General features: G+C 35.0%; 1 protein-coding gene across 1 annotated transcript in view; it reads right to left on the reverse strand.

Annotated features, from left to right (window-relative positions):
• Positions 1–229: 229 nt before the first annotated feature.
• LOC102596193 (uncharacterized) overlaps positions 230–14,713 on the reverse strand; it is a 25,360-nt gene continuing 10,876 nt past the window's right edge. Inside the window, exon 11 of the mRNA XM_006345682.2 lies at positions 230–410. Coding sequence (XP_006345744.1) covers positions 357–410 — 54 coding nt within the window. The 3' untranslated portion in view covers positions 230–356. The remainder of the gene's footprint in view (positions 411–14,713) is intronic.

Below are 14,713 nucleotides of genomic sequence, written 5' to 3' on the forward strand. Positions count from 1 at the left end.
TGTTGTTCAAGATGCATAAATATCTATAAGGTATGTTTTGAATTTTAATATTCAATGTATACATAAATATGCTGATTTTAAAAAAATAGTATTCAGATAATGTAAATAGTTTTAGAATTTTGTTCTCTGTTCTTGATTCGTGTATCTATTTCACAGATAATGATATGTGATAAGAAATTTCGAACGAAAAAAATTCGGGTATGCTTCCGCCGTGCATATAGTTTTCCAACAAAAAGATGTTTACTAGATAAACATTTCCATTATAAACCTTGTATGTATAACATTTTTGTGAGTAAAAAAAGAATTGTTTGTTTTGTGTAGGTTGGGCTTCAAATAGTATAATATCACTGCTCTGCTCACCAATTTGGAATGTTGGCAGTTGCTTTGTTTACCATCTTCACGAGTGTTACCTGCAACATTATCAATTGTTATAAGTCAAAAAACAAAATCAACAATGTTCAGTTGAGAACATTTAAAAAGATGTCTTATGTAATTTAATAATTGGTCTTTCGGAAATCCGACATACTAGGAGGAGAATGCTAAAAAAAGAAGTATATAATATTAAGTTGAACAAGTAACATACACAATAGGTGAAACCATACAAGACATTAAACTTTACATGTGTCAAGAGAATAGTAATGGTGGAATGAGGATATGCAAAACCTACTAAAGCAAAATAAAAAAAATGGAGAAGCCCTAAAAGTGATCAGACAAGATGACACCCAACCTGAGGTAAATCTTTGACTTGTACCAAGATGCCACAAAAACATATTAGAGAAGGAAAGGGTAAATCATGAGGATGGGAATGCGATTTTGATAAACTCTTGAGGATAAATCTTCATTCATTTGTCACCCATACAAACCTAGCTACACATCTAGACTTAGATATACTACTCAAGAATGACATAATAATAAGAGGGATAATAAAAAAGGGAAAATTGTATGAAATAGAAAACTATTAATTCAAATTAAATGTTATAAACACAATTTCATTTAATTCAAATCTGTCGCAAACTGTTTTGCCAGTCGCCTCTCTCCCATCGAATCTCTCTCACCTCGCCTCTCTCACTTTATACAACACAAATGTATAAATTGTTTTTCTGTTTGTATAAAGCGAGAGAAAATTGTATATACAAATACATATATTTTCGTCCTATACACTTAAAATTATACAAATACAAATCTTTCCTTACCCAGTTTTCTTCTGTCTTTCTCTCTTTCTCGCTTTATACAAACAAATATTATACAATTGATTTGTATATGTATACCGAAATATACATATTAATAACCATATTCGTATATGTATACTGAAATATACATATTAATAGCCATTCGTATATGTATAACGAAATATACATATTAATAGCCATTCGTATATGTATAGCGAATTATACAAATCACAAGCTCTATAGCAAACATAAAAAAAATTATGAAGCGCAATTATGCAAACTATAGCTATAACATACAAATATGATTTTTATTTTTGCTATATGTGAAAGTTGCTCGCAAAAAAAGGCATGTAGTTTATATGGTATATAGGATATTGCATTATTTAGGTTATAGTAAAATGGCTAATTAAGTTGTTTAATATTTCATTAGGACAAAGGAGGCCAAACAAGTGGAGAAGAATGCATCCATGTCGATACATAAGAAAAAATTACAAAGTTAGTCGACCAAAAGAATAAAAATTAATGTTTCATGGTGCATGATATTGCTATCTGCAAATCGTATCGTAATTATTGAAAAAATTAGAAAGGGAGTAAACCAAAAGCTGGTATTATGGAGATGAATACTAGAGATCATAGTTTTTAGGATAAGTAGAAATAAGACGGAATATGCACTACAAGTTTAACATTATAAGAAGAACAAGAAAAAGTGAGACCAAATGATGTTATATATGGTGCCTAAATGTTGGAAACTCAAATATTAACTTCTTATTCTTCATAAGCATGGCATGAAGATAAAGGTGAAATACATATTCAACAAAGGATGGATGACACAGAGAATGTTATGGGAGTGCAATGCAATGGGATTACATGACAAAGTGATTGGTAAGTTCAAGAATGATAACGAGACCTGTAAAAATCCAATATATACTTCTGTTCTGTTGGGACAAACTATCCCCCGGTACCTTTCCCTAAAAATACTTTTAGTTTGTTATCTGCATCCACATAGACTACTTCTTGTTTTCTCTCCTAGAACTAATATTCTAAATAGTTTTTAAGTATAGACTTTTTTTGTTGCTTGTCAGCTTCCTACTTTGGCATAGACGATAATGAAGATGACACTTAGCATCTTCTTGATGCCAGCAATGAATCTACTTAATCAAAAAAACCTCAACATTGAAATGAAATGGACCTGAAAAACAAATTATTAGTGTTTCTAAAAGATAAACTCATAATGGATATGTTATTTCCAAGTGAATCATTAATAATATTGTATATAATATCAAAACAATTTTTTTTATAATGGTTAGTATTTGGGATTGAGGGAAATGTTTCATTTTGTTTATTTTATAAGGTAAACATATTTCATTGTATACCAAAAGGTTAAGAATCTACAAAAAAATACATGATTCTCTACAAATTCCACCCGTTCTTCTTGATATAAAACTGAAATGTGAAAGTTGAAACCTTAACACTAAGAACAAGAATTAAAAATAGAAGGACAGATAAAATACCAGATGGAGATTAATTGAAAACTATAGCAATAGAAACCTTAAACCCTCGATTAATAGAATCCAACAAGCACCTAAGTAGAAGATAACCTTCAAGAGGAAAGCTTTGTCAAGCCAGCAATTTATAGACATGGAATAGCAATAAAGGCCATAGCCCCAACTCTCTCTAGACTCTAGAGTATCACTCACAGTGTTCAGGGAAGCGTGAAGCGGAAAAAAGCGATAAGGCCCCGCTTCACGCTTTAAGCGATGAAGCGCTCACATACTCATTCTAGTATGTGAAGCGTAGAAGGCTAGAGCGATGAAGCGCTCGCTTTCCTGAACACTGATCACTCATAATCTCAATATCACAAAAATAATCTACCTACTAAAATGACATATTATAGTATTTATACTAGAATAGGCTAAGACTAAAGAAATAATGATGATGATTAAAATAATACCCTTAATGAGTTAAGGATCTTCCTAGTCTTATTAGTCAAAAGTCTTGTGTTGTTTTCAGAATAACCTATTTCTCCCTTGTACTTCCACTTTAGTATGCTCTTGAACTTTAACTCTTCATTCCAAGAACCCTCCAAGCTTCCCGACTAGACAAAAAGTGTACCATCTCCTTATCTTGGCTACCTGCGCAAGGTTAAACTTGGCTTGCATCACTTCTAAACAACAAGGAACTTTACGAGTGCACCAAAAGAAAATAAATGACCGGACACCTTTGTTAAGCATAGTAATAATAGACTTTATCCCCTCAAAAGCTCTATTATTTCTCTCCCCAAACAACCCACATCAACACAAGAAAAGCCATGTTCCATGCCCTACATCTTCTCCTCTTTCTCCCGCTCCTCCAACAAAACATCAAATCTTTCAAAGATTTTGGCCTTTCCCAAGAAGTTCAAAACCACCTAAACAAATCCCAGCATGACCTCATTGTAATATCATAATGTAGAATAAGATAATTGACGTCCTCACCCGCTTCTTTACACATGATACACCATATGATGCAAACAATCTTTCGCTTTCTCAGATTTTCCGCCATCAAGATCACCACTCTAGCAGTTGGGGAAGAAAAAAAAACACACCTTCTTCAGCATTTGTGGAACCCATACTACATAACCTAGAAACTTAACCTTCTCCCTAATAAAAAAAATTCATAAATAAAAATTAACTAAGAGAAATCCATTGTTCCCCAAACCCACCACAAAGCATCGGGATTATCCACTGGAGTAACTTTCCTAAAAAGTAGTGCCAACAACCTTTGAAACTCATTTACCTCCCAATTGTGGAAATCCCTTCTAAATGTAAAATCCCAAAAGTTCTATTTTCCTTGTGTTCCCCTAATTAGGTGTAGCGTCAAGTTTCCTTCACATGATATTCAGAACAAAATCAGGAGATCATCGTTCAGTAATATCTCTGCCACACCACCTTTGTCCCTAGAAACTAAACCTCCTCCTATATCCTACCTTAAATGAGATGTTAGCACTAAAATCATCTCATCCCTTAAATATATTCCTCCACAAGCCACACCCAGAGGGCATATTGTGAATAATGAATTAATCAAAATACTTTTGATGATGACAACATGAACAAGGTTCACATAACACATACCAAACTTAATATGAAGAGGCAGGAAGAGTTCACTTATTCAGAGATAAAAAAGCAAAAGCGTGTCCAAAACAGCAAGCCGAACTAAAAGAGGAAAACAATAAAAGCAAAAGACTCCTAGACCAAAAATTAAGAAGGTAAACAAGTTCTATAAGGAAAATGATTAGATTTCTAGGAAAAATTATTTCTTTCCATGTAGAAGTTGAGCAAGGAAAAAACCAACCTCTATAAAAGGACAAAACAAAAGAGAGAAATAGTTGCCTTTGAGAAATAACAAATTAAGAGAAATTATTCCAAGCAAAGGCCGAATCATCAAGGAGATCAAGAAAGTGAAAGAAAGAAGTACTAGAGTTAGGATTTCTTTCTGAAGTATAGTGTTACATTGGTTCGTCTTGAATCAGTGTTTAAGATGTGTATTCTAAGAGAGAAAGACAGAGAGTTTGAGAGAATTATAACAAGAAGCGAGTTTGACTTTTTTGAGAGTAGAGTCTTCGATTATAGTTAATCGATAGAGAGTAAAGGTACTAGAGTTAGTCCCTTTAATTATTGAGTTGTAATCTTGAATTGTTCTTAATGGTGATACAATTGTGGTGTGGTTTTTTCCTTCCTTTAGGAAGGTTTCCATGATAAAATCTTTTTTTATTGTGTTGCGATTTTTTATTTTGGTAAACGTACAAGAACCTGGTTCTTGTATAGGGGGTAAGGTTTCTTTAATATCATGCGACTAGTGGTGGCAAATGAGCGGGTTTGATAAAATCTAGGCGGGTTAAAAATGGTCAACATAAAATGGGTAATAATTCAACCAACTCATATTTCATATGGGTAACAAATGGGTTGGGTAAAATACAAGTTTATTCATATTTACCCATATTTCCATGAATAAGATAGTACTTTACTTTATAATTAAACATGGATAAAATATTTTAGTCTTTTTTTAGTTGAAAAATGTTGAAAATATTTTATTTAGTTTTATTGTATCATCAAAGTCAAAAAAGATTCCTATTAACTTTCAAATTGATTATTTAGTTGTAATCTTGAATTGTGCTTAAAGGTAATAAAACTGTGGTGTGGTTTTTTCCTTTCATTGAGGGACGAAGGTCTCCATGATATAATCTCTATTTTATTGTGTTGCAATTGTTTATTTTGGTAAATGTACAAGAACCTGGTTCTTGTATAGGGGTAAGCTTTATTTAATTAGTATCAGAGTAGGTCTTTACATTAGAAGACTCACATCTTGAAAAGGATCAATGGTTGCCCCACCTACACCACAAGAAGGAACTTCCCAAACTTGACAACCACTGTTCAATGGAAAGTATATGGATGGTGGAAGAACCGCATGATGGATCACCTTAAAGAAGAAAATTCATACCTCTGGGGAGTTGTCTTGGATGACTAACCATACCCATGAAGAAGGGAACTTATAGAATCACTAAGATACCAAAGGAAAGAAAGGAATGGGATACTGGAATAAACTTGCAATTCAGAACAATGCTAAGGCTAAGAAGATTTTGATATGCGTTATAGGTCCAGATGAGTATAATCGGATCTCATTATGTCAGGATGCAAAATCAATATGGGAAATACTACAAACCACTCATGAAGGGACAACTCAGGTAAAGAAGTCTAAAATTGACAATTTGAACAGGCAATACGTGAGTTGTTTTGAATGGTAGAAGGTGAAACAATTCAAGATATCCATACCAGGTTCACTGCAATCATCAACGAAATCTACTCATTAGGAGAAGTAATTCCTAACAGAACAGCCATCAGAAAACTTCTAAGTGTTCTTCCAGAATCTTGGGAGAGAAAAGTATAAGCTATCACTGAAGCACGTGACATAGATAAGCTAACTATGGATGACATTAGAAATCTTATGACCTATGAACTCAAGAAAAACCAAGAAAAGGAAATTAGAGGAACGGGAAAAGATAAGAACCTGGTTCTCAAGGCTACAACACTAGAAGATTTCAAGGATGAAAACACCGCACTAACGACCAAGACATTCTCTAGAATGCTAAAGAAAGGAAAAGTATTTTAGAGAAAGAATTTTTAAAACTCAACTGTGAAGGATCCAAAGGAACAGGTCTATCACAAATGTGGAAGTCCAGATTACTTTATCAAATTTTTTCCACTATGGGCCTTGGAGGACAAGAGAAACAATCTAGAGAAAGCTAGGAAATGAAGAATGATAAGTATATTTCCAAAAATAGGAGGCTGGCCAATCAAGAAGTTGATCTCTCGGTAAAAAGAGCATTTGCAACTATGGAAATCAATCTGAGGAAGAGTATGGAGATGGAGGATTTGGAAATCAGTCATACTGGCAATTGAAGAGACAGACAAGTATGACTTTCTTGCACTAGTCTTCTTAACAGAAGTACAAGACAAAAGAAATACTTGTCAATCTCAGAAAACAATTTTGGCACTGATGGCAAGAACAAATTTTTAAAAAGATGAAGAAGATGACAAACAATCCAAGGTAAGTTTTCATCACATCAAAGAAAATCTTCATTCATATTCTAAGAGAAAACTTGAATCTCTATTAAATACTTTTATAGATTCATACCAGTCAACTAGTTCTAAAAGAGAGCAAATTATGGACTGATGGACGACTATGTGTCTTTAAGAGAAGAAAATGAAAATATTGAGAAAAACAATCAATGACCTATACTCAGTGACTAAAAAGAATGAAGTTCTCCACAAAGAGCTTCATATCACTAAGATGGAAGCAGAGCATAATATGAGATGGACAAGATCTTCCATCATGCTTGACAGTATCCAAAAGGGTCAATCATCCACTAGACATGGAATAGGATTCAACCGGAAGTCTATTGAAATCACAAATCCCAACAAAGATTGTCTATGTATTCAATGTGGGATAACTAGACATAGGAGTAACGCATGCCCTAAAAGGTTAATAGCTTAGGAGAATAATCTAAGGTTTTTTTGAAAACCATGTGGGGAAGGAATCACGAAATTGATTTCGAAACCTAAACCTAACCAAGATAGTATAAGAAAAATATCATTCATCCTTTTCTTAATAAACAGGGACCTAAGTGGATCTTGGTACCCAAACTAACCTCTGAATATTGATGCAGGAACTGGTGGGAGGAGAGATGAAGTAAAGGTACCTAGACATTACGTTCTCCAGACACATGAATGGTGACAAAAATAACTTCATCTTACTTAGTAACTACAAAAGTGGAAATGTAGCCTTCGGAAATGGAAAAAATGATGAAATTCAGGGAATAAGAAAGGTTGGACTCAATTACACTGAAGCAATAGATAATGCGTACTACGTTAAAGGACTACAACACAATCTGTTGAGTGTGTCTCAAATGTGCGAAAAAGGAAACAATGTGATGTTCACTTCAAATGAATGGAGAATGTTCGATTCAATCTTTGGAAACTGGTTCTTCATGGAAAGAGGCAGAAGAATGTATACAAAGCAGACATCATGAGCCCTAAAGAGAATTCACTAAAATGTCTCAGTGCTATTACTGACAATTACTGACAGCTCTCTTCTTTGGCAAAAGAGGCTAGGACACATCATTTTCTCAAAAATTAACAAGCCCATATCAAGAAACCTCATCAAAGGGTTACCTACTAAGAGATTCAATGATGATCAAGTATGTGGAGCATGTTCTCAAGGAAAACATGTGAAGTCCTCATTCAAGCCAAAAGCAATGGTAAGTACAACCAAGCCTTTTGAACTACTTCATATAGATTTAAGTGGACCAATGTGTGTGCAAAGTAGATGAGGGAAAATATATTTTTGTAATTGTGGATAACTACACCAGATTCACCTGTACCATATTCTTTGCAACAAATGAGGAGACATATGACATATTTGAAATTTTTGTGAAACTGGTTCAGAAGAAGTTTAAAAGTGATATCACTAGCATTCATTCAAATCATGGATTAGAGTTTGAAAATTCAAAATTCTTGCAATTCTGTGCCAAAATGGGGTTTATCACAACTTCTCTCCATAAAGAACACCACAACAAAATGGTGTAGTTGAGCACAAAAATAGAACCTTAGAAGACATCGCATGCACTATGCTAATATAAAGTAATCTTCTAAAGTCTTACTGGGCTGAGGCAGTAGTACTTCGTATTATCTTATCATCAAATGTATGATCAGATCAGTACTAAACAAAACTCTTTATGAATTGTTGAAAGGAAGAAAGCCCAACTTAGCACATCTCAGAGCATTTGGGTGTTTCTTTTATGTGCACAACAACACAAAAATGCACTAGAAAAATTGATGCCAAAAACTTTGGATACTCATCACAAAACATGGCCTATAAAATGCTCAATAAAAGATCAAATCGTGTAGAGGAAAGTGTCCACATCATCTTTGATGAAGAAATAACTCAATCAAAAGGAACTTGCAAGATGATAAGCATGAATAGGTATGACAAATCCACAACAACCTGAAGTAATCAAATCTGATGATGACTCTCCAAATGAACCTACTCCCAAATCAGTTTCGAATGCTCCTGAGATAGTAGATACAATTGATGAGAAGAGTCCCATAAAACCTGGTCCATCTTCCAGAGAAAACGCACAGACAATTCAGCCAAGAAACTGGAAACACCAGAGCTCTCATCCAATGCAAAACATTCTTACTCCGAGGGATTCATAAACTAAGGAACATGTGTGCCTTTTAAGCTTACTTGTCCTTAAGTGAACAAAAAACTTCAAAGAAGCCTTCCTAGATCTGCATTAGATTATCGCCATGCAAGAAGAACTGATTATGTTTGAATGCAGCAAGGTTTGGAACCTGGTTCCTCGACCCCATGATAGAACTGTTGTAGGAACTAGATGGGTATGCAGAAACAAACGTGATAAACAAGGAAAAGTAATACGGAACAAAGCCAGCTAGTCGCATAAGGATACAATCAGGAAGAAGGGATAGACTATGATGAAACATTTTCCCTGGTAGCAAGAATCAAAGCAATTAGGATGTTGATCGCATTTTCGGCCCATATGGAGTTCAAACTTTATTAGATGGACGTCAAAAGTGCATTTCTAAATGGGTTTCTTCAAGAAGAGGTATATGTGAAACAACCACCTGACTTTGAAAGTCTTGACCCTCATTACTTTGTCTACAAGCTAGACAAAGCACTGTACGACTTAAAGCAAGCACCTAGAGCATGGTACAATCGACTATCAAGCTTCCTTCTTACACATGGGTACTCAAGAGGCAAGATTGGCAAGACGCTATTTCTTCAAAAGCAATGTAAAGATTTACTCAAAGTTCAAGTGTATGTAGATGACATCATATTTGGAGGAATGAATGCAGATCTCGGAGTTTAATTTGCACAACTAATGAGCAGTGAATTTGAAATGAGTATGATGAGATAACTCAACTTCTTCCCAGGACTTCAGATCAAGCAGTCCCCATCTAGTACTTTAATTCATCAGTAAAAATATATCAAAAAGCTACTTAAGAAGTTTGAGATGAATGAAGCTAAGACAAATGATACCCTAATTGGCAAGACAACCAAGTTTAACAAAGATGAACCTGGTTCTTCAGTGAACAACAAAAAATATAGAGGAATGATCGGATCCCTCCTATACTTAACTTTTGACAGGCCCGACATTGTGGTCAGCGTTGGTTTATGTGCACATTTTCAATGTTGCCCAAAAGAATCTCGTCTGGAAGCTGTGAAAAGGATTCTACGATATCTTGAAGGAACTGTGAACCTGGTTCTACACCGGATACCTAGTGGATAGAAAAAGCACATTAGGAATGGCTCACTTTATGGGAGCATGCCTAGTGTCTTGGGCTACAAAGAAGCAAAACTCGGTTTCCCTATCAACTGTTGAAGCTGACTATATCGCAACTGCCTCATGTTGTGCTCAAATCCTATGGATAAAGCAGTACCTTGAAGATTTCGGAATTAAAGTAGGTTGTATACCTATCAGATGCGACAACATATGTGCTCTGAATATGGAAAATAACCCAGTCGAACACAAATGAACAAAGCATATATATGTACACCACTTTCTCAGGGACAATGTGGAGAACAGACTCAACATCATGAATTTTTCTATGACTAAAGACCAGGTTGCCGATATCTTTACCGAAGCACTTGGAAGAGAACAATTTCAACAAAATCGACTGGCCTTATGGCTAGTGTATCAAGAATGACTTTTCTCTTACAATGCATATTCATGATGAAAGAATTGAAGAATGATTTCAGCACATAATTGTCATTAACTCACCTTTGTACCTTGTCACATATATACATTTATAGTAAGACAACACTCCGATCAGGTCTAATAATATTACCCTCAAATTTCTATAACTATGTTGCAAAGGAGCTCTCCTGTCAAGAACAAGTTCTCGTCTTAATAGGTATTCATCAATCCTCATTATATCCAATTTTGCATCACATTCCAACATTTGATTTTGTATTGAAAGAAGCTTATGAACTTGGTCCATCTAAATACACCCACCTTTAAAAACCTTGACATTTACGCGGGAAAACTCATTATCAATAATCCACAGTCACTCATCTTTTACGAAACTCAATCATCTATTAAACTTTCAATCAAATGTCAAAATCCCATCATTACTCCTTCATTACCAATAATCCTATACACTCATCTCTCACATACGCACCCTAAATCCTCTCAAACCCATAAACCCTCACAATGTCTACACTACCAAACCTAGTCTCCAACTCCGTTGATGAGGACTCCTCCTCACCGGAAAGGCATCCATGCCCGAGTCACCTAGGGAATCATCTCAGGGGGGAAGGCGTCACCTCCACCACACCTTCATCTCTGCCTCATCAACTCCATCCTCACCGGTCACCATCTTTGATCCGGTCATCCTCTCTTCTACCACTATACGCCTCCGGCGACCCTTTCACTCCCTCACCATCTCCACCGCCTGTCGAAAACCCTAACTCTAATTTTCTTTCCCAAATATCCACTCCTTCAAGACCATTAGTCCCACAACCATCCCAAGAAATCCCTCTCCCTACATCCACTCCTACCCCAATGCCCACCTAGACCACTTATTAACAAAACCTAGACATCGATGAGGTTCCCCTTAGTCAACTACGTGAAATTTTTCCTCAGAAACCATGCAAGCATATTGATCAAAAGCAGACCATTATCCACGTCCCATTCACACGAAGCTCTAGTCAGGCCCAACTCAATGAGGTTGTTGAATCAAGCAAGAAATATCGTCACGCCGGTAAGTCTCTGGTTCGCTCCACTCAGTCTCCTATTGTTCTTGATTCAGACTGTGATGAGGCACCTGATGATTCTATTTCCTCTAGTTCCTCTCTCCCCCACAAAAAAATGAGTAAGAATTTTGCCAAGTACTTGGAAAAATCGGAAGGAAATGTATTTTGGGTCTAAAGCAGTTTTGAGGGGGAGAACCTCTCATCCCAAGGTTCGGACTTTAGATGTGGTTAAAAAGGTGCTTGACTTGTTGTAATTTCAGGGTTGGGTGGTTCTGGACACAAGGTTAGAGGTCCATGAAAATGAGGTGGTTGAATTTTATGTGAACCTAAATGTGTTGGAAGATAATGTTTCTACTTCCTTTGTCGATGGGGTTGTAATATTTGATAATGTCCATCTTCGTGAAATTTTTCATATTCCGACAGATGGGCTAGGTGAATACGTGTGGACGAAAGATGAAAATTGTTTTCTCACATCTAAGTACACACAAGGGAGGGTCTTTGCACGACCAAGAAAGGTGCTTAAAGGGGAAATGACACCTTTTCACTAATTGTTGTACGAATTAGTGCACAAGGGGGTTCTTTCTAGGGGGGAGAAATGCCATGAGGCTTTATTTAAGGATATGGGGATAGCCAATGCCCTCGAAAAACAAAGAACCTATTGACTAGCCTTCTCTTATGATAAAACACACGCCACGCGTGATTGATCCTAAACCTGGTGCTCATCAGTTGACTTTTAGCAACCTCTCCACTATTATGTTTAAAGATATTAATGTTCCCTTAGAGGAATGGAGAGTTCTGAAAAGGAAGGATATGATTACTTAGGTCTACTCTTGCTGATTGTAGACTGCTTGATAATGACGACTAGATTCTGCTACTGCTCCGAGGGTACTGGCCTAGTTGCCATTCTTCTTAATGTTCTTTATGCTGCCAGGGAACATAATGTTGCCCTCCTTACATACTGAGATTGATACTCTTTGTACTAACCTAGCTGAGTCATAAAGGGGAGTAGCTAGATTGAAAGACCAGTTACTACTGCAATAATGCTCGTGTGGATCATGTGTTAGAGTTCCTGGCCCTATCTCATACCCCACCTACCCCCCTCCTTGCACTTCCTAAATCATTCCTTTTGGCTTCTTTGGAGACAATCTCGTGAATAGCTATGTTTTGTGTCAATGTTGGATATTTTTTTGGAGCTCTGTGAACTTAAAACCTGATGCATTCAGTTTTGCTTGATTATTGGTCTTTGATTTGTTCTTATCTTTTTGTTTGGATGGATAATATTCTTAGATCTTGTTCACCTTATGTTATCATGTCTAAGTGGTGCCCCTATAACTATGCGTTTGTAATGATCTCCTGTTGTTATGATCTTTATCCTTTTTTTGATATGTCAAAAGGGGGGAAGTGTTTTGTTGACATAGGTGTAGGAAATGGAGTATATTTGTCATCATCAAAAAGGGGGAAATTGATGAATAATGAATTGCTCAAAATACTTTTGATGAAGTCAGCATGAACAAGGTTCACATAACACATACCAGACTTAAAATAAAGAGGCGGGAAGAATTCACTTATTCAGAGATAAAATAGGAAAAGTGTGTCAAAAACACCAAGCCGAGTTAATTAAAAGAGGAAATGAGTAAATGCGAAAGTACTAGAGTTGGGAGTTCTTTCTGAAGTAATGTGTTACATTGGTTCTTCTTGAATCAGTGTTTAGGAGGTGTGTTCTAAGAGAGAAAAGAGAGAGTTTGAGAGAATTATAACAGGAAGTGGGTTTTGACTTCTTGGGGAATTGAGTTAAAGAGAGTTTGAGAGCATTGTAACAAGAAGCGAGTTTGACTTCTTGGAGAGTAGTCTTCGATTATAGTTAATCGATTGAGAGTAAAGGTAATAGAGTTAGTTCATTGATTATTGAGTTGTAATCTTGAATTGTTCTTAATGGTGATACAATTGTGGTGTGGTTTTTTCCTTCCTTTAGGAAGGTTTCCATGATAAAATCTTTTTTTATTGTGTTGCGATTTTTTATTTTGGTAAACGTACAAGAACCTGGTTCTTGTATAGGGGGTAAGGTTTCTTTAATATCATGCGACTAGTGGTGGCAAATGAGCGGGTTTGATAAAATCTAGGCGGGTTAAAAATGGTCAACATAAAATGGGTAATAATTCAACCAACTCATATTTCATATGGGTAACAAATGGGTTGGGTAAAATACAAGTTTATTCATATTTACCCATATTTCCATGAATAAGATAGTACTTTACTTTATAATTAAACATGGATAAAATATTTTAGTCTTTTTTTAGTTGAAAAATGTTGAAAATATTTTATTTAGTTTTATTGTATCATCAAAGTCAAAAAAGATTCCTATTAACTTTCAATATAAATAAATTTATGTAATAACAAAGAAAAAATATTTTAAATTTCAATGTAAATGAATATTTGCATTTTAGGAGTAAAACGTGCTTAATGCACTTTACGCAATATCAATACTAATACATGATTTGCTTACTTTACACTATTATTTGTTATCCAATATAAATTAAACAAATAAAAAAAATATAATTATAATTAACAAAAGAAATGGACATGTAATATAGTACATATTTTTTTGGAGGGTCAAACACTTTATCTTTTTCAATTATAGAGAAGAATAATTAGGAACATAAAAAAGAAGAGAAGTTAAAACACGTTTGATGATATGTTGAATTTTGAGTGAATAAAAGTTGAAAGCTTAACCGATTTGGCTAACCTATATTTTACCCATGAATACCCATATTTCCATGGGTTAAATATGGGTATAAACATATATTTTATCTATCTAAAAAGTAACTCACCCAACCCATTATAATATGGGCTATTTTGCGGGCTAAGGTTGTGACTAAGAACTCATACAAGGAGACGTGTTTTATGTGGGTAATAACCAACTTCAATAAGATTTTATTTCTTGTTATAGTTGATGCATACTTGAGTCTTTATTTTTTGGGCTAATTACTTGAGTGGATCCCTTTTAAAAAATAATTACTTATTTTAAATATACTCTTTAATTATTACCATTTATAGCAATATATAACAATACTATATATTTTATTAGATTTGTCTCTCTCTCTTGCCTCTTTCTCCCTTTTCTCTCTCGCTCTTTCTCCCTTTTTTTTCTTTATGTTGTTCTTTCTCTTTTGTTTTTCTTTTTGCTGCTTTTTTTTTGTTGCTCTTTCTCTTACTTTTTTTCCCTTTCTCTCTCT

This window comes from Solanum tuberosum, unplaced genomic scaffold, assembly GCF_000226075.1.
Source record: "Solanum tuberosum cultivar DM 1-3 516 R44 unplaced genomic scaffold, SolTub_3.0 scf00074, whole genome shotgun sequence".
Classification (NCBI taxonomy): domain Eukaryota; kingdom Viridiplantae; phylum Streptophyta; class Magnoliopsida; order Solanales; family Solanaceae; genus Solanum; species Solanum tuberosum.